The sequence below is a fragment of the Ambystoma mexicanum genome, chromosome 3p (genome assembly GCF_040938575.1).
Source record: "Ambystoma mexicanum isolate Mex_15411 chromosome 3p, UKY_AmexF1_1, whole genome shotgun sequence".
In the NCBI taxonomy this organism is placed as follows: domain Eukaryota; kingdom Metazoa; phylum Chordata; class Amphibia; order Caudata; family Ambystomatidae; genus Ambystoma; species Ambystoma mexicanum.
This window is the reverse complement of record NC_090925.1, coordinates 730,198,161-730,218,929: the sequence shown is the minus strand read 5'-3', so window position 1 is coordinate 730,218,929 and position 20,769 is coordinate 730,198,161. Positions and strand designations below refer to the sequence as shown.

General features: G+C 48.2%; 1 protein-coding gene across 1 annotated transcript in view; it reads left to right on the top strand.

Annotated features, from left to right (window-relative positions):
- Positions 1–20,769, top strand: part of TGFB1I1 (transforming growth factor beta 1 induced transcript 1) — a 196,467-nt gene that overhangs the window by 122,559 nt on the left and 53,139 nt on the right. Inside the window, exons 3-5 of the mRNA XM_069651591.1 lie at positions 2,010–2,077; positions 4,511–4,641; positions 7,909–8,026. Coding sequence (XP_069507692.1) covers positions 2,010–2,077; positions 4,511–4,641; positions 7,909–8,026 — 317 coding nt within the window. The remainder of the gene's footprint in view (positions 1–2,009; positions 2,078–4,510; positions 4,642–7,908; positions 8,027–20,769) is intronic.

Sequence of the window (20,769 nt, the reverse complement as noted above, 5' to 3'; positions counted from 1 at the left end):
AGGACATGACCTACCCCAAATTAACCTACACCAGCTACCTTTGGTTTGGGCATATCACAACAGTATGCTTGTGTACCCCAATATCTCCTTTGTAATGGCCATAATCCGCTGGAAACCTATATAGACCCACCGTCTTAGAAGGCACCCCTGTTCCAGCCAAGAACAGTCCCTATAATGTGGGGTTGTTCTGACGGGAGACTCTGGGTGGATGAAACAATGGACCTCATTACAAGGTTGGCGGTAGCCTTGCCGGTAAAACCGGCAGGCTCCCGCCAAACTTGCACATTTTTCCGGTGCCCAGGAATGGGCAATTACCAGTATATAATGACCCTAGCGGACCCAGTAATTGCCCATTCCTGGGCACCAGAATATGTTCTTCCCCATTCCCATTGAGCATGGGGAATGGGGAAGCCGGATGCACTGCTCGCGGGTGCCGGTACCCCCGCCAAGTCAGACCTGCGGGCGGAAAGGCACCTGCGAGCAGAACTCGTAGTTTGTCGGTCCGGTAGTAACGGCGCTGGTACCTTACCGGCGCCGTTACTACCGAACCGGCAAACTTGTAATGAGGCCCAATGATACAAACAAGACGCGAAGGTTTTGGACAACCTGGGGTCTCCAGGATTTAGCCAACGAACATCCGCACTGACACACATAGCTGGTCACACCATCGACCCAGTTATTCTCTGTGGGTTCAAGATTCGAATCTGACAACCCAACCACACTCAAGACCTGAACCATGTTTTTATTGTCAACATAGACAACGTAACTTCCTGATCTCACCCTAGAGTACCCTGTTTGGCCCATATGGCCTGCTCAGCGATCTGGCGATGATTTTGATTCACCAGACCCCGGTTCTCGGCAGAGTGGAGGCAACCCCACTGTTGGCACTGGCAACCGGATGCAATGACATCACTAAATTGCTAGCTACCTTAGCCCCATCCCAACTAAAGAGACACGAGTTGTTAGCCGATCTGCAACCACATGGTTGAGGGCTTCTGAAGCCGACTTAATGAGAACACACAGCCAGAAGCCAGAACACAGCTGGAAATAAAACTCTACACCCAAAAGACACAACCTTTGCTAAAGCCCACACAAGGAGATACCATGAGATATTCCACAGAACAAAAACAACTAAAATGCAGCCAGGATTGAGCTGATGACAAACAAAACCAACGCATTCATATTTACATTCTGAGACGCGACAAAGCCAGAATCCTGCAGAACACTCTATGGTAAAGTCTCCTATCTATCCTTCTGTAGCTCAGAAGTGGAAAAGAACCACTCCATCCTTTAAAGCAGTACGGGATTGGTTCCTTTCATCGCCCACAAGAGCCTCCTTTACCTCTCCCACTTCCTCGTCCATTTGCTCTGTACTCCCTCTGCCATCAAGGGATCCAACCTCCCAATGGAACTATGCTGAGCCTTCTTCCTCAAAGATCACTTCAAACCCCTTCACCCAACATCATGAAGACACTCAGAGGCTCATTTTCATTTGGGCTGTAATGTAAGAAACATGCGTGAAAGCTTTGTATAAGGCTCTTACGCATGTTTCTTACGTCGCACCCCTTTTTCATTCATTTGTATGGTGGAAAGGCGGAACGGAACTTGGATTTCCTCCGCCTCCCTTTTTCTATGCCATATAAATGCTCCAGCATTTGTGCCAGCATGCACTTTCATACCAGTGTAAATGTTGGGGATCCCTAAGTGGTCTGCTGGCTTTATGCGCCACCAAAAAGCAGGCGGACCCTATGGGGATCCATTGTAAACGCTGCCTCCCGTTCATACACGGCAGGCAGCGTTTACTTCATTTGCATGCCAGAGTCCAAAAGGGCAGGGCAAAAGGTAGCATACATGTTTGTACACTACCTTTGCCCTGCACTTATGCACTCATGTCTTTGACATGTCGCCAAGTCACCCCGCTCCCTAAAGGGCAGTTGTCAGCGCAGTCCCGGCCTTGCGTGGAAGTATTGCATTCGGGATGGATCACCACTCTGCATTTCTCTCCTCAGGCTGTAACGGTGACCATGTCTGCTGAGCCGGCATCCTGCCCAGGGGGAGACAAGGATCACCTGTACAGGTAATCGCTGCCCGGGTGGGGTAAAGTGGACTGCACAGTGGCCTTGTGGTGCCGGGCGGCAGTAATAAAGAGACCCGGGTGTGATCTTGTAGGGGGCGGAGAGTGTTCTAGCGAGTACAGAGGGTGGTAAGGGGTACTGGGTGTTTACAAAACTCTCTTGTATGGCTGCAGTGTGGTAGTGGGACTCCTTTTTGAGTGTACTCTAAAACGATGGACTCATGAATTACACATTCTCTCAATTTCCCAATCAAAGACTCTCCTCAGTCATGATGAGCTATGGTCGCTCTGCTCTTCTCTCACTAAGGCTGCCTCTTTCACCGACGGCTTGCTCATTCTGTTTGTTTTCCGTCTTTAGACTCTGTAGAACGTTTCTCCTTTTCTCTTATAAATGACCCCCCCCTTCCACCACCACAGAGTTACTCTGCTTCACCCTGCAAGACTCTGTCTCATGACGATGAACGTATTTGCTACACTTTCCCTCACAGACCCTCCCTGATGCTCATGACTCACTTTCATTGAATGTTTTACTCTGAGACTCCCACTGGTTCTCTTAGCTCACAGTCAATCCCTTTTCTCCCCCACAGATTCTCCTTTCCACTAACGGCCCTCAGAGGCTCCTATCCCTGCAAGGCTCGCCATCATGGCCGCCAGTCACATTCTCTGCCTTTCAATCACCCTGGCGCTAATGGCCCACCAGTGTTGCTCTTCTTTTGCCTCTCTCAAACTCTCCCTTGTTTCGTCAACTCCCATTGGATCAGCTTTTTCGCTCACATACTCTCCCTGTTCCGGTATGTCAGACTCTCGCTGGTGCTAATTACTCACAGTCACTCTACTTTTTCTGTCACGGCTCTCCCTAGAGCAGAGGAACTGACATTGGCTCTACTTTTCTGACAACACAGTTGTTTGACTTTTTTCCCTGAAAAACTTTCTCCGATGTCGGCCTGTAGCGGCTCAATTTTTCTCTCTCTCAGGCACTTTCCACGGGGCACCATTTTGTCGACAGGTCGCCGTGGCTCTACTTTACTTTCTTCCAGACTCTCCTTTTAGCCGATAATAGGAGTACAGCAGCTCAGCGTGTCTCTCCGAGAGACTCTTCTTGTCCAGTGATTCCTTGTCCAGTGATTCCAGTGATTCCCAGACTCTCTCCAATCTCTTAGTCACCCATCTACTTTCTCTCGCAGAGTCTCACTGGTGCCAGTGACTCGGGTGCTCAATGACACACAGTTCTTCATGTCTTTTAAAGCCTCTCTTTAGTGCTGGTGACTAAGCCACTTTGCTTTTCTTTATCACGGAATCTCATTCCATGCCATTGACTCAGACTCTCAAATTTTCTCTCTCACATACTCGCCCTGCATCTAATAATGTAATTGCTTTGTTTTCTCTGAATCTCACAACATAATTGCTCTGCTTTCATCTCTCTCAGATTCTCTCTAGATCTAAGAACTTAATTGCTCTGCTTTTCTCTCTCTCAGACTTTCCTAGATCTAAGAACTTCATTGCTCTGCTTTTCTCTCTCTCAGACTCTCCTAGATCTAAGAACTTAATTGCTCTGCTTTTTTCTCTCTCAGACTCTCCTAGATCTAAAACCTTAATTGCTCTGCTTTTGTGACCTGTGGATTCTCCCTAAATCTAATAATTGTATTGCTCTGTTTTTCTCTCGCAGACTCTTTCTGGATCTGATAACTAAATTGCTTTGTTTTTCCTTCTCACAGATTCAACCTGCATCGGATAACTGAATTGCTCTGCTTTTCTCTCACACAGACTATCCATAGATATACTCGTTTAATTGTTCTGGTTTTCTCTCTCACAGACTCTTCCTGGATCCAATTTTTAATTGCTCTGCTTTTCTCTCTCACAGAATATTATTTTTAATTGCTCTACTTTTCTCTCACACAGACTCTCCATACATATACTAGTTTAATTGTTCTGGTTTTCTCTCTCCCTGGATCCAGTTTTTAATTGCTCTGCTTTTCTCTCTCCCTGGATCCAGTTTTTAATTGCTCTGCTTTCCTCTCTCATAGAATCTCATGTTTAATTGCTCTGCTTTCTCTCTCACAGAATCTAATTTTTAATTGTTCTGCTTTCCTCTCTCACAGACTCTCCCTGGATCTGATAACTTATATGCTCTGTGTTTCCCTCATACAGGCACTACCTAGAACTGATAACTAAATCCCTCTGCTAGAGTCTCCCTGTGTCTGATTACTGAATTACTCTGCCTTTCCCTCTCACAGACTGGGCCTGGTTCTGATAATTCACAGCCACTCTGCTTTCCTCTTTTACAAGCGTGTCATGTTTTCATTAACTTAGTTTCTCAAATGTTCTCCCTCACAATCCCATCAGGGTTTCCGATAACTCAACTGTGCACCTTTTGTCTCTCACATATCTTCGGCAGTGCTGTTGACTCATGGCGCTATGTTTTTCTGTCTTCCGCAGCACCGTCTGTAAGCCCAAGTCCCCCAAAGTGAAGGAGCAGCCCCCGTTCCCTTCATCGGTGCTCGGTGGGGGACTGTGCGAACTGGACCGACTCTTGCAGGAATTGAACGCCACTCAGTTCAACATCACAGGTAGAGAAGTCACACAACCTATAATGCCATGAGTACAGTACTCACTTTAAGTCATCAGGGAGGAAGGTACAAGTTATGACACAGGCAGAGAGTGGCAATAGATTCAGTTTTGGCCTGGCCCAAAAACTTGGCCTGTGGACAAAGAATAGAAAAGACGGCCTACATGGTTGAATCACTGTTTTAAAAAAAATAACTTTGGTCAAAACGGCGTGAGTAGTATTTGGAGGCACACATATGGTGACATCTATGCCAAGTAGAACGATTTAAAGCACATTGGACCGCTCGTGTTGGTCAAACCTTCTTGCTCTGTGCTACACGAATTAAGATATTCAACTGGTCAACACAAGTGGCCTGCACCGGCCTGTCTGGCCTTCCCTTCTGGCATTGTTGTATTGGCCAGTGCAATCCTTCACAGACTATAGCAACACCACAGAGAGGGAGAGCCACAGCTCTCGCGAGTTCCTGGAGCTGGCAGATGATATTGTTGCGACAGGAAGTTGCTGACTAGACTGGAGTGGAAGAGAGAGGGCAAGCACTGCTACGCGCCATTCGTATTATGCTACAGCAACCCTGCTAGTTATTCGCTCACTTTGACGCATATATGACGCATATGGACCTCTTTTGGTAGCTCAGCCGAGTACAAGCCTTCATGACTTGCTGGGGAAGAGTAAGAGCATGTACCGTTTGAAACAGATGAAGCAAAAGGCAACGTAATGGACGGGTAAAGAGGATTCTTGAAACTACTATAGGCTGTGGCAACAACGCATTTCCAGGGTTTTCTTTGCAGTAACAGCCTTACAGCGAGAACTCATGTTATTCCTAGTTGAAAACGTTGACTTCACACATGCCAGGAGTCCACAGGGTGCACCACGTGTACAGGAAGAGCATCCGTTGCTGTAAAATCCAAGGCGGACAGACGACACATAACATATCGCAATCATACAGGGGTCAGACATGACGGCGGGGCTACAGGGAGCCTCATGTTTACGAGGAAGTTGTAGAGAGACCATTGGATATATCACAGGGAGCCACGGATACATACTTGTCAACATTCCCTGACCAAAAAGATGTAGGATTTTCAAATTTTCAAAAATAATACTTTGAATAACAATGACATCACAGGAAAATACAAAAAAATACATTGTTAGCACCACTGGAGCATTCTAAAATACACAAACCATTAAACAGCACAACGTGGAAATATGTTCAAATGTTTAAAATGTATAATTCTGAATGGCAAGTTAACACCAAATTCAATTGCCTAACTTCACAGAAGGTAATCACACAGAGCTGGTAGGCAACGTTTGCCACTGCTCTATAGCAGCCTGGGCAATACATATCGATTCCTGCAGTGCAAGATGGATAACTGAACAACATGGAGACTGATACCCTCCTCAGTCCGTTATGCAGATGCTGTGTGATGGTGGGACGCGCTGCCACTTGCCTTCACTGGTGATTCACCTAAGGCTTGTCCCAGCCAGAGTGCAGGGCAGAGTCTTGTGACTGTCATATGTTTCTGAGCAAGTTATAGAGAGACCATTGGCTATATCACAGGGAGCCACAGATTAAGTCACAGGAATTCTGCACCTAACATTCTGTCACAGAGAAATAGAGGTGCAGATGAGTCCACAGATACATAGGGCACACATATCATATCGCATTTACAGAGAGGCCAGACTTGACGTTGCGGTTACTGGGAACCGCATGTTTATGAGGAAATTATAGAGGGACCATTGGATATATCACAGGAAGCCGCAGATATAGTCACAGGAATTCTGTGCCTACAGATTCTGTCACAGTGAACTAGTGGTGCAGATAAGTCCACAGATACATAGGAAACACATATCATAGAACAAGTACATGCAGCCACATGTTATACCTTCAGTGGACAGAGGCCACTGCTTTTACCTATCTTGAGAAGCAGAGTTACACAGTTTGTCGCATGTTAGATCACTCCCGCAGGGTGTTTGCCAGACTACCACACTTGGGAATTAGTCGGCTTGATCTTGCAGATTAGCCACAGTTTATCAGTTGACTGTGTGGCTAATCTGCAAGATCAAGCCGTCTGAAAGAACATGGCACCGCGGATCACTGCAGTGACCAAGCTGAATTGGATACAGGTTCTGGCTACACAGCGAGAAGGAATGTACCATTTATACAGCAGAGACACAGCCTGTTACTTTTGAGCCTAATTGAAGTGTTTTTAGAGCAAGATGGGGTAGAGGGTTGTGAGTCCACAATTTGAACTTGCTCACCCGGCTGTAAAGAAAATAAACGGATGCAGGTCTAAGCCCACATAGCTTAAGCCATTTCGCCCTCCCGGTCCCTTGCTCTTGGTTTCTGCCACACCCGGGCACATTGCGGCCTGCTGCTGATGGGACCATCCTTGAAGCATCGCTCCTTAATTAACAGGCTGTGTTCATAACCCTCACTCCAAACAGAATTTTTGCCCTGAAGAAGGCTGGGCTTGTTGAAACACTTAGAGCCTTGCAGCAAAAACCCGAGTAGGCCAACTATTAATTGGAAACCAACTCAAGAAGACCAGTGATTTGCAGCTTTAATCTGAGAGATTGGTTTATGAAATCCAGGAGGCACTTTGGCACTTTTGCACTTGTGTACCGTAGACCCGTTAATTGCAGTCATCAGATTGGAATAATTATAAACCTTTTGTACTGTACTTGCATCGTTTGCACACATAGTAATTGTTTTAGCACTTTACTTGCGCTATTTTTGCATATATGACTGTTTTGGCATTATTCATTGCATTACAGTCTATTTGTATGTAGGTGATGCTATCTGATAGGATGAATGGATGAATGTGAGAGTATGTATTATAATTTTTGATTGATGAAAAGACATTATATATGAATTATTATATGGTGGTCACATTTGGTATTCTTGTATTATCTGTTGTCTTTGTTGTTTTTATTAGTTGGTAAATGAATAAATAAAATACATTTTGAAATCAAACAAAGTATTGTCGGGTTGACATTATAGCAAACTCAATCTAATGTGGCATGGGAGATGACCTTTTTGTATGTTTTTTTGTACTGCTTTTACCTAAACCACAGGGCTCCACAGTTAATAGCGCAGCTACAGACCACATATGATATCAGAGGGTCACCAGCCATGAATTAGATCACAGATGAAGGAAGCTGTGCTGCATATAATATATGCAGGGCACCGCATCATTGCTCAGCTGGATGCTGGAGGAGGCACGGTTCCCCCGTGACTTGGACACTCACTTGCCTCCTGTCTTTACCACAGATGAGATCATGTCGCAGTTTCCAAGCAGCAAGAGCAGCAATGCCGAGAAGAAGAGGGATGGCTCTTCCGTGACTGATGCAGCGAAAGGCAAAGGTTCAGAGGAGGGTCCTCAGACCGCGTGAGTACCTCAATCAATCCTCCTTTAGGAGTGGAGGGCACTGGGTGTTTAGTGCAGAATGCTGAGGGAGAGCAAAACGGTGGGTAAGAGAAGAAAATTGCCTGAAAGTAACAAAGGGTTTTGAAATGCCCTTACTGTGGTCTGTACTGTCATCACAGGCTCTCCCTGTGTTGAGTGATGTTGCTACATATCCACTCTTTACTGCGCGATTCCACTGTGGTATGTGCTCTCATGACAGCCACTCCCTGTGATGCAGTGATGTCCCTACACAGCCAGTCTTTGCTATGTGATTCCACCGTGGTCTATGCTCTCATCACAGGCTCTCCCTGTATAGAGTGATGTCCCTACACTTCTATGCTCTGTGATTCCACCGTGGTCTGTGCCCGGAAAGGGAAAACAGGTAAAACTCTTGAGTGTAATCAGGTGTAGCCAGCACTGGGGCCGGGAAAATGATCTCTTTCAGATTATTGAAGCTGTTGAGCATGTCCTCTGTCCATGCAAGCTTATGTTATTTTTTTCTGAGCCTCCTTTAGGCCCTGCAATAAGGTCCTGTTGTATGCAGCGTAATCTAAAATCCATGATCGGTAGTAGTTACTCAACCCTAGGAATTTCTGCATCTCTTTGACAGTTTTATGCTGGGGAGTGCTATGCAGTGAGGCGGCGCGTTCGGGTATAATTCTCTTCCCATGGACAGATATCAATTGCCACAAGAAGGCAGTATAGCTGCTTCACCTTGTCTACCTTGTACCCTTGTATGCCAGCAGCTGCAGGAGGATGATAGAGTCCTTCAGGCACTGCTGCTCACTGTCACTACCACCAGCAAATCATTAACATACTGAATGATGGTGCCGGGCACTTGAATGTTCCCTAGGTCAGCATGCAATATGCTGTTAAAGATGCTAGGGGACTCACAGTACCCCTGAGGCAATCTTGTGTGCTCGAAATGCACCCCCTATGTGTAAACACAGTGAGGTACTGGAAATCGGGGTGCAAGGGTATGATATATGATAGTTTATTTATATAGTGCCTATACACAATGTTTTTCAAAGCGTTTCAAGGCAAGGGAGGGAACAAGGGAAAATACAATGACATTCTTACAGGCCATGAACAGTAAGGATGTGAAATTAACTATCATACTCGGCCTGACGACATTTCAGATAGTGCAAGAGCTAAGACATAGATAATGAAGGAAGCGGGAGAGTGGGAAGGAAATGGAAACAGACAGGCGACTACCATACTAGGCCTGACAACCTTTCTGGTAGAGCCAGAGAAATACAAAAGGTGAGGGAGATGGGTGCAGGAAGGGAGGGGAGGAACAAAACAAGCGACTATCGTACTGGGCCTGACGACATTTCAGATAGTGTTGGAGGGGGGGGGCAAGCATGGGGCAGGGGAGAAGACAGACAAGGTTGCTATCATAGTAGGTCCAGGGACGATTCTGATACACTAAGTGCATAGAAGAAAGTAACGGTAGGAGATAGGTAAAGGGAGAAAGGAAGAGGAGGAGATAACAGAGAGTAAGCAGTCAAAAAGAATGGAGAAGCAAGAGGGGATAGCAAATACAATTGCAGAAGTCAGTAGTAAAACATAATGTTGCAAGCCAGGATACAAGATGAAGATGAGAACAGCATGATTCAGGGCCACCATCAGTACAAGATGCAAAGGAAGTTCAGCATGAGAGTTCAGAAAGGGTGACACACCATGATTCAATGAAGTCCATGAAAGTCAAATCCAGCATTGGCCACAAGACAGTGATGGTGAAACCAGAATGTATCCGGACAGACTCCTGCAGAAGTAGGCTGGAGGAGGCAGGGGGGAGCAGGGTAGAAGAATCAAGCAAAACAGACACCTGTGTGCGCGAAGGGGGGGCACACAGACCATCACAGGGGGACCAGAGGGGGTTGGAATGGCCTGTAGGGACAGAGGGAGTAAACACATGTTGGTGCATGCTAACCTGCTGTCTACGCAGGGGATGCAAATTGCTAACACAATCTCTCCATCATCAACCCAATCTTCACACAATTCTGCATCTGTCACTTCTTTGAGAGGCACCGTTGGGTCAATGCACAATAGAGTATGCCACTCGCACCCGTCAGAGTCTGTGCCCACCACAACAATCCTTTTAGCTGACACAACCAGACCCTGTAAATCTAGAGAGTTTCATTCCTGCCACAAGCTCTGGGTTCACCACGGGTCGGAAGATGAAATCTGATGGCACCTGTCAACATGCCTTACCAATCTGGGGCACCGCATCAAGTAAAACCGTGATCCCGTGCTCAAACATACCCGGATCCACGGGGATGCCACGAACCACCACCTCTCCACCCCGGGCCTGTATGATGACCATTGTGCTTAAGGCGCACATGCCTGGGGTTGCACATAGCACCCCGTGGTCTGTAAAGGGGCTGGCCATGTTCAGTTTGCTCAACCCATCCCATCCAACAAAATTATCAGGGAAGAATGAGTACAATAGGGGTGCACACACCACTTTTCCTCCTATTTTGTTTGCTACCTCTTCTGTGTAGGGAACCGTGGTGACAGCCCCTGGAATCCTTGCATGTCGAGAGTTTCACCTCATAGTGGGAAGTTTCTCCCACTGATGCATGATTTAGTGGCACTGTTGTCAACCATAATGATGAATTGCTTATCACCTATCTCAGCGCCCACCAAGGGTTCAACGGCAGGGTGGGTAGTCATGGACAGGACTGGAAACGCAAGAGCTTTCTGTGGTTTGTCCTAATCAGGTGTTGGGAAGGGGGCAGCCCCGCCCTACCCCCCTGGGTGGTTTAGAGTGAGGTGAGATGCATTCAAAGCACTATGATGGGCCAAGTGGGGAGGAGTGATGGTGAGAGGACCACCTCCCACTTTAACAGGACTCTACTTCAGTATAACCAAATATAGTCTATCCACATAGTACAGCATAAGGCACCCTAAGCATTGCTATTTTGCGTAGATATTAGTAACCATAGGGAAGGCCTGTGCAGTAAATGCGGCATTGCATGCATTAAGCCCAAATTGCGAGACGAGGGAAATCTCCAGCCATGACCGAGCTCCCAGGAGGACAGCCCACACCCCCAACCACCACAACGCCTATTCATTGTTTTAACAGTGTTGCAAAGATGTGTTTTTTACTCAAGAGGAATGTGTTCTACAAGGCCATGATCACAGACCGGCACCTGGTGTGCATGTTATCTCACACTGGCCAAAGTATGACCTGGCCCATCACCAGGGAACCATGAGTTATAGCCCATATAACTGACTAAAATGTAGGACCTCTGAATTCCATGGCACCAGGTGCCCTTTGACCTCCAACCTCAAAGTAACAAGTCCTGAGACATTCAAAGAGGACGGACAGGGTGCATTGTGAAGCGACAATCGTGTGATTTGTATTGCGAGATGCTGGGAGGGATACATTATAGTTCAAAACGAGGGTGGAGACGTTGGAGCCAGATGGCACGGAGGGGAGTAAGTGAAATGTGTGTGGGAAGGTTAGAGGGCCCAAGAACCTCCTTTGTGTCCGTCTTAAGGCCTGCCAAGTGAACAGTATGAATGATAAAGTAGTTGTACTGTAGCAGTATAGTTAATTTGTTTTCTGACCCTCTACATGAGAAGATGATCACTGCAGCACCCACGTGAAGGAAGATGGACGGATCAGGCTGGAACCAATGTCCTGGCATCCCTTATGGGGCAGATGGATTCTGTATAGGCGAAAACCAACCAGCCGCGTGGGCTATTGACCCTATGTATTGCCTCATGTATGACAATGTTGTGCTTTATAAGATTCTGCTTGTAGTACTTTTCAGCAGAAACTTGTTATCCTTACAAGATCGACTTAGGCCTTTCTTCCCTAGCGGGTTGTATTCTCTCTGATGTGAACGTTCAGGGATTTGCCTTCACAGGGTATGTTATTGGTACCTGGGAAAGTGAAAGGATGTCCTCCCATGATGCTGACCCCTCGGTAAGATGCTACCATTCCATTTGGCACGGCATTGGATGTGGCATTTGGCCTCCGTACGGGTGGTTCTGCTGGGCCGCTTGTGGTTGCGCATTAGGCAGTGCTTGTGTCTGCATGTGTGGGGGTCGAGGTGGTAACTGAGTGTAGGCCTGGTGTATCTCATAGGGTATGGAGGTGAACATCGGGGGTGGTAATTAACCTGGCTGTGGCGGTGCAGGGGCAGGTTGAGTGTATGGGTTATACCCCACTCCCGCCTGCTTCTACACTCTCTTGCAAAATGTCCCCACTTCCCACAGCTCCAACACTGGGATGATCTCATGCCACCCTGGGGTCCTGTTCCACCAAACCCCCCTCTGCACCCTTGGAACCCTCCTCTACCTCGCTGCTGACCTCCTTGATGCCAATCAGGATACTGTTGTGGGTGTCTGCCGCCCCACTGCCCCTGTCCTCCACCTGGCCAAACTGCTGCTATCTTCACATCTATGTGCGTTGCAACCTGTTCCACTGAGTCTGCCTCAGTGCCTGCCATCGCCGCCCCCTCCACTGCTATTGTAGCTAATTCTTTCTGCACCCGTTTCGGTTCCTGTGCCTGCAACCTTTGAGCTGTTTCCTTTTCTTGTTCTTTAATCCTTCTACAGTGGTGTATAATTATAGTCAGAATAGCAGCCCACCCCTATGCTCACTATCTTGTCGATCGCTTTCTGAACTTCCCTAGGTAATCCCCTCTTAATAACACATTTGAAGAGAGGAATTGATCTGTCCCACTGGTCACCCGTCTCCACTCTCCAAATCTCCTGCACTTTTAAAATGTACTGATCGGCGTCTTCATCAATCCCCATGGTGAAATGCATTATAGACTGCAAGTACGGTGTCAGGGTACGCCTGCCGCAGTGCGTCCCACACTTGCGCTCTAATTTTGTTGAAAGGGGCCCCATTGTGCGCATCGTCATGTAGCTTCACTCCTGGATACCCTGCATTGATCCACACGTCCACAACCTGATCTCCCACAATTGCAACAAGTTAACTTTTCATGTCTCCCACCGCCGAAGAAATTCCTGCTGTCTGTTTTTCAAATGTGTATATCCACTTCGCAGCCCCGGCAGTAATGGGCGGGTGCGCTTTGATCAAATTATTCTTATCCATCTAAGCCCACAGCACATACTGCGCCCTTCGAGGTCCCTTATGCAATAACGGCAGTTGAGTTCTTGCTCCTCGCCTCACTTTCCGTCCATCACTTCCCTTTTTCCTTGCCACTGCTACTCATCCAAATCTGCTCCTCAATCGCTCACCCCCAAACTTTCTACTCTTGGTGTAATTTCCAGAGCCCCTTCTGCCCCCCTTCGTCATCCTCAAACTCTTCCATGTTGTTCAATCCTCCTTCTTGCACCTCTTGATGTGCTTCTCTGTCTGACCTCACCGTCCCATAACCTGTGCTTTCTGCCCCTCGATCGCCACTACCGTGCTTCTCAGCACACACATCCTTGATAGCGGTGATATCCAGTCTAAATAAAATGTCTCCAGCCCTCCACTCTTCCAACCCACACCCCGGTTTGCCCTTCCCTTCCTTCATTGCCCTCAATTGTGCCAACTCAGCTTGGGTTGCGGCTAATGCCTCCTCTAACTCCTTCTGTGATTTACTGACCCGCGGAGTGACAGCGTTCGGTGTTGGTCGATATGGGGCTAGTGCGGTGGTGTGCAGGGGCACATAAGTTGGGTTTGTGAATCCCGTGGCTGGCTGGGCAGCGAGCGGATAAAGCACCTCTCTATATGTGGGCTTCCTTTGGTGCTGCTGCATTCACTATGTTTAAGGTGGCACTATCTTCATGCTGGGGTGTACACCCGGTGGTGTCCTCTATATCCTCTACCATTTTCCACAAGACTAAAATCTCTTTTTGTTTCTGCAGTTGTTTACCTTTATATTTAGAAGTTATGAACATGCTCATATGTTCTAATATCTCTCTGTTGTTATTAGTACCCTGCTCTGACCAGGGGTGGGGCATCCCCCCTTGGGTCTCTGCCACCTACTGTTTGTGGTACCTCTCTGTCTTATCCTTGTACAATGGCAGTGCACTATACATATACTCCAGCGGAGTCATTAGCCCCATATTGGCAATTTTATTTTCAAAAGGAGCTTCTAGTTATGCGTCACACACATGTTATTATGACCATCACTACCAGTCCTCCGTTCCCACCTCCAGTCGCCCTGTCCCCACACCACCCACTCGGTGCACACTTCCTCACTCCTCACACCTCACACTCACACTACATCCACAGGTCCTCCCTTGGCCTCCACTGAATTAACAATAATAGTTCAATACACTAAAACAATAAACTAAAATAATAACCCAAAACAACAACCACTACTCTGCCTCCTTCCCCCACCTGGAATATATTGGACACAGTAACCCAAGCTCTTTAATTAAACAGAGCTCATACTTTTGTATCCACTTATCACGAGATAAAAAAAATGGCACCACCTTCTCCCCTTACTCGTAAAGGATCCCACACTCCTGTTTTCCTCCTCGTTATCTCCTCAATAATAATAATAATAATAATAATAATAATACAAAATACAAAAACTCACCATGTGACCTTGCACACTCTCCCTTCACACACACATACTGCATCTCCCCACTAACGCACGCCCCGTTGTTGTCGTTTGGAAGAGGTGTACTTACATGTAAGTGTTGACCCGAGCTTCTCCGTCAAAGGGTCCCAATAACGGCCTGCACCCTCCTAGGAGCCACGCCTCACTCCAAAGAGCAGACAGGAATTCTGTTAAAATGGCTCCTGTACAGTACTGCGGGTTGCACACATAGGACTGGTCACTGCAGGTGGGTGAAGCCCCTACATAGATGCGGCCTGGAAGCCTCTGTCTTTGCGGGTGTCACTGAGATCCTGTTGGGGTCACCAAAAATGAAGAGAAGCACCTCAATGCTCACAACACTAGGGAAAAAGGCCCAGCACACCTCTTGCAAGGAGAACAAGGTTTTATTTCCACAAAAATAGAGATTTGCCAGCAAAGCACTCAGCTGCAGCGGAACGTTCTGGCAAAATCAGTACGAACAACCCTTTTTGAAGGCACACAGCGTCATCAGTGACGTAAATTACATAATGTACAAATTCAAATGGCTGGTTGTTGAGACACTATACATAGGCTATAATATATATACATATACATAGGCTATATATACATAGGCTCCTTATGGGATGCCAGGCCATTGGACTCAGCCCCTTCTGTCCATCTTCTTTCATGTGGGTTCCTCCTTGCGCGTCATCAGGCATGAAGCTCTAATTAATTGGTCATTCTGCGAAGAAAAACAATACATGCTCTATCTCTAACCTAATGTGCACCTGGTACTGCAGACCTAAGGCTAAGAGAGTACTTCGAGGTCATTGTATCTAACAGACTACCGCTCGATTCCCGACACATCAGCGCCTGTCCAAAGCTCCCCACCCTTGTTTTAAATTTGTTTTTTTGCCCCTGCCGACACTTCGCAACACAAATCACGTGACCTATAGTGAAGGCAACTGGTCACTGCTTTCTGATATTTTCTGATCGACTGGGGGTCTAACAGTTTCATGGTCGTCGTCTGGGACTGACTGGTACCTTGGAATGCTGGTGGTCTTGGGACGGGGCATCGGGCGCTATAAGTTAGAGTGGGGATGGGGAACGTCAGAGGCTCGTACCCTCCTTCTCGTGGGATTGCTTTTTGCTGAGAGCTCTCAACCCCCTTGTGGCTTTGCAGGGCGCATTCTTTCTGGGATACGAATGCTGGCAACATGAGACAATGAAGGGCCTATGAATCTCTGCTGCTCTGGCCTGCATGCAGACACTAATTTCCACGTTTGTGGCTCAGGCCTGCGACCCTGGCTGCAGCGCAAAGCTAGGCCTCGATTTCAATATGGCTACTACTATCTAAGATGGCGTTTGATTCCCAATGTACTTTGAAGCCGAAGCATGCACCACCCTCCTGTAGACACCCCCTGGCCCCTATAACCTCCCCAAGTCCCTACTTCACACTTCCAGGCCTGTACCTCACCTGAAAGCGTTTGGGGGTCCGGGATGATCGTCCCTCCTTCCCAACAGTTCCTACACAGCAAGTCTTTGCTCTGTGATTCCACCATGGTCTGTGTTCTCATCACAGGCTCTCCCTGTGTTGAGTGATGTCCCGACACAGCCATTCTCTGCTTCGTGACTCCTCCGCGGTCTGTGCTCTCATCACAGGCTCTCCCTGTCTTCAGTGATGTCTCGACACAGCCACTCTCTGCTCCGTGATTCCACCGTGGTCTGTGCTCTCATGACAGGCTCTCTCCCTCTGTGGAGTGATGTCCCGACACAGCCACTCTCTGCTCCGTGATTCCACCGTGGTCTGTGCTCTCATGACAGGCTCTCTCCCTCTGTGGAGTGATGTCCCGACACAGCCACTCTCTGCTCCGTGACTCCTCCGCGGTCTGTGCTCTCGTCACAGGCTCTCCCTGTCTTCAGTGATGTCTCGACACAGCCACTCTCTGCTCCGTGATTCCACCGTGGTCTGTGCTCTCATGACAGGCTCTCTCCCTCTGTGGAGTGATGTCCCTACACAGCCACTCTCTGTCTGTGCTCTCATCACAGGCTCTCCCTGTGTTGAGCGGAGTCCCTACTCAGCCACTCTCTGCTCCATGACTCCACCGCGGTCTGTGCTCTCATCACAGGCTCTCCCTGTCTTGAGCGATGACGTCCCCACACTTCTTTGCTCTGTGATTTCTCCACACGTTCTCTGTTTGTGCTTTTTGTCACCTAGTGAGAACGCCCCAGAGTTCTTTATTAGAACTCTGTGGCTCGCCATCTGTGTTCTGTGATGTCATCACACAGCCTGGGTTCTATTATGTGAACTCATGTTACGTCCTCTGTGTGCTATGAAGTCATCAAACGGCCTTCCCATGTTCTGTGAGATCATCACTTGACCTGTTTATTTTGCAATGTCATTGGGTGACCTGTGTCACCGTAAGACCATGTGTAATCTGTGGCGTCATCAGATGGCCTTTATGCCATCCGACAGTGTTTGCTCATAATACTAATATTTGTATATTGTTGGAAATGCCAACACTTGGACGCCCTGTTCCATTGCATGCTGGTGCCTGCCGCTCAAGACCATCCTGCCACCACTGCTCCCCGTACACGCAGCCCCCTGCCACTCATTTACTGTGGAGCCTTTTTATGGGCCTCTTTTTTTAAATTATTGTGAAACTTTATTGAAAACACAGAAAATATCTCAGGTTAGCAGGACATACAATCTAAAAAGCTATACAAATATCCCCCGCAACTTCCCCTTAGTCCCAGCCTATGCCCCCCTTCCCATGTTAACCCCCCATCCCCAAAAACCTCTGGCATCCGACCCACTCCGCCCGAAACGCTATCTCCATCCCACTAAACCTCCGCCACAATGGCATCAGGAACCACCCTGCTGGTCAACCCAATTCCCCCACATCTTCTTGTGTTTGTAGGGGCAACCTTCTACACCATCAACCCACGTGTGTAATAAGGGGGGGCACCCTTCTACACCATCCATCCCATCCTCCCACGTTTGCAATAAGAGGGTATCTCCACCACCCCTCTTTCATTGCAATACCTCTTTTTGCAAGGGCCAAGGGGCATGTCTAACAGGGCCTTTTTTTTAAGTTAATTGATTTTTATTGAACGTTAAGAATAATTGAGTAGACATTACAGCAAGTTGTATGAAAAGTGAAATAAATCCTAGTAAATTGATAATTGATGATGCTGTAGTTAACTACATAGAATATAATAAAGCAGGGCCTTTTCCAATGTTGTAAGGCGCCCAACAGGCCCATCACCAGGTCAATTCCCAATTCCTCCTCTGCAGCGTGAGCAGCACCTATAACACCTCCTCCCACTAGGCCCTCATTCTTGGGCAGGCCCGAACCATATGGCAGAACGTTGCCACCTCAATCTTGCATTTGGAACAAATGTCGTCCTCTCTCTCGTCTGCCCTCTGGGGCGAATAGTACACACTATGGAGCACTTTCTACTGGATTGCCCTGAGCCTGGCATCTACGGCTATGTCTCTAGCCTCCCGTTGGGCGCATTCCCAGTCCCCGTCACCTGGGGGCCCAGGTCTCTTCCCCACCACTCCCTTGCCTGCTTAAACAGTGATCTCGCGATGGAGCTGGCCGCCCGTCTATATGTATGCCCTCGAGATTGGTTTGTCATCAGACTTCTCCGTGGGCATCAGTGTAAGCAGTGATGAATAGCCGGGGCATAGCCGGGTCTTCCCTCAACGGTGCCCTCAGCACCTGTCCCCATTGCAGGTGCTGCTGCCCCCCCCACCCCTAAAGGAGCTGCTGAGCCTTTTGCAATGGCACACAGGGAATACTGTGGCAGATAGCCTGAGTGATACGCACTCATTGTGTACTACTGCAGATACTAGAAGCATGCGTGTGTTGACTCTTCGCAGGCTTGTTGCAGGTAACCAAATGTGTGGCTATTCATAGAAACTTCACACACCAGCCCAGTAGAAAAACACTTTTATTATTTTTTTTGTACATAACATTTTCCGCATAAGCTGAACCTCGGTCCCACCGCTCTCTTTTTTTTAAAAAAAGTTTTCAGGATCTTTCTCTAGATCTCCTTTGCTTCATGGAGTCTTCTCAGCTAGTTATTTTTTATGTATTTATTTATTGGTCATTTATAAAGCACCTATACATCGAGTGGTGTTTCAAGGCACCACAAGACAAAAAATGGTGTGGGGGGGAGGAACGGGGGACAATAGCGGTCCTATTGTGCCTTGTGTCATTCAGATCGTGCAAGTGCAATAAAAAGATGTTCAAGGGGTGTAAGGGAGTGGGGGGGGGGGAGCCGGTTGGGGTGGAAGGGAAAATGCTAGAGTGGGAGGGAAGAAGGGGCCAGAGGTGGCAGCATATAAGTGCAGGGGAGGAAGAGGGGCCCTGGGGCAAGGCCAGTGCTAAAGGGAGGCCAGGTGGGCAAGTGCCAGGGGATGCCAGGAGTGCAGGGAGTGAGGACCACATGCTAAGTGCGAGGAAGTCGGTGGGCCAGGCTCGGTAGGTGCACACCCCGCCAGGCTAATCAGGGGAAGGGGGCCCGGGAGACCGGGGTGCTGGGGTAGACTGGACGAGGGGGGCCTGGTGCCCTGTAGGACTCAGGGGGGACGAAGCAGCCAGTCAATGCAGGGGACGGGGGTCTTGAGAATCTTCAGGAACTTAAGGAGATCCGGCTCAAGCCTGAGAGGGGCAGGGAGGCCATTCAAGAGAGAGGCTCCTGCTGAAGAGAGAGATCTACCCCCCCACTCTCTGCTTGGAAAAATGTGTGATCTGCAGAGAGTTGGAGCTAGAGGACCGAAGGACTCTAGCCGGGAAGTATTTAGGGAGAGAGAGTTGAATATAGCGCAGCCCCAAGCTCCAGAAAGCCATGATGCAGAGGGTCTTTAACTTTATCCTCGTAGCCACCGGGAGCCAGTGGGGAGATTTTAGGGCTGGAGAGATGCAGTCCCTGGGCTTGAGGCCAAGGATTAGTCTTGCAGTCCTATTCTGGATAGCTGAAGAGGGCAGAGTGAGGAAAGAGTCAGATTAAGGAAGAGGCTGTTGCAGTAATCAAGGATTGAGAGAACCAGAGCTCTGGAGACATTGAGTTTTTGAGGAAAAGTGAGGAAGGGGAGAATGCCTCTGAGGAGGGGAAACTGATAGTGGTCCTTCTTGGCAAGATCAGCGATATGAGTTGAGAAGGAGAGAGAGGAGTCGAAGATGACACCCACGTTTTTTGCCTCACAGGAGTGCGAGGGGAAGGGGCCCAAGATGGGTGACCAGAGTGTGGGAGGGAAGGAAGGAGTAGGAATGCCAATGAGAAGGATTTCAGTCTTCCTGGCGTTAAGGCAGAGATTGTTTGCAGCGCACCATGCTTGAATAGATAATTCGGGATGAGAGAGGAAAGAGAGGAGGAAGAGGAAGGAAGCTTAAAGGCGAGCTTTTTTGTCCTCAACAAAGCACTGGAAATGAGGAGAGAAGGTGTAAATCAAGTGGGCAAGAAAGGCAAGCTAAATGTTGAAAAGCCACATTGGAGGATAGAGCCCTGAGGGACGCCGCAAGTCGAGAGTGAGGTAAAGGAGAGAAAGGGGCCCAATTGAACTTGGGAAGGCTGATTTGAGAGGAAGGAGGTTAAACAATCCAGTGCCCGGTCCGTGACGCCTACGGTTAAATAGTTATCTAGTGTGTGTTCAGACTTTAAATCACACACTGGAGACATTGAAGAGCTCAGCGCAGGCAGCACCTGGGAGCATTTAGGAGAGAAATATTAATGACCAAAATGGTGAGCAGGCCATGCCTAGGCTTTGTCCAGTCCTTTGACTCCAAAGCAGCATCAGGTGCACTTAGGGATAACAGCCAATGTCAGTCCTCACCTAATTACAAGGCCCAGGTGCAAATCATCACTGAAAAACCTACCAATGGGCAGCAGGGTACCCACTATAAAAGAAACCCATTTCCAGTAAGGCAGTGTAGTTTTCAGGAGCCTCACATTTGGAGAAGGCTGCAGACAGTAGAGCGGTGGGAGAAGCAGAGGCTGGGAAAGTGGAAAGGTGGCAGTGGTGGAGACCAGGAAGAGGCGATGAGAGCTTGGAAGGCCATGGGGGAGGTGGTAACATCAGAGGGTGAGGGAAGGCAGGAGGTGGTGGTGAGATCTAAAGTGTTGAGCAGGTGGTTATATCAGGACGAGGACAATTGTAGGAGGAGGTGGTAACATCATGGCCTGCAGTGGAACGCAAGAGAAGATTGTAGG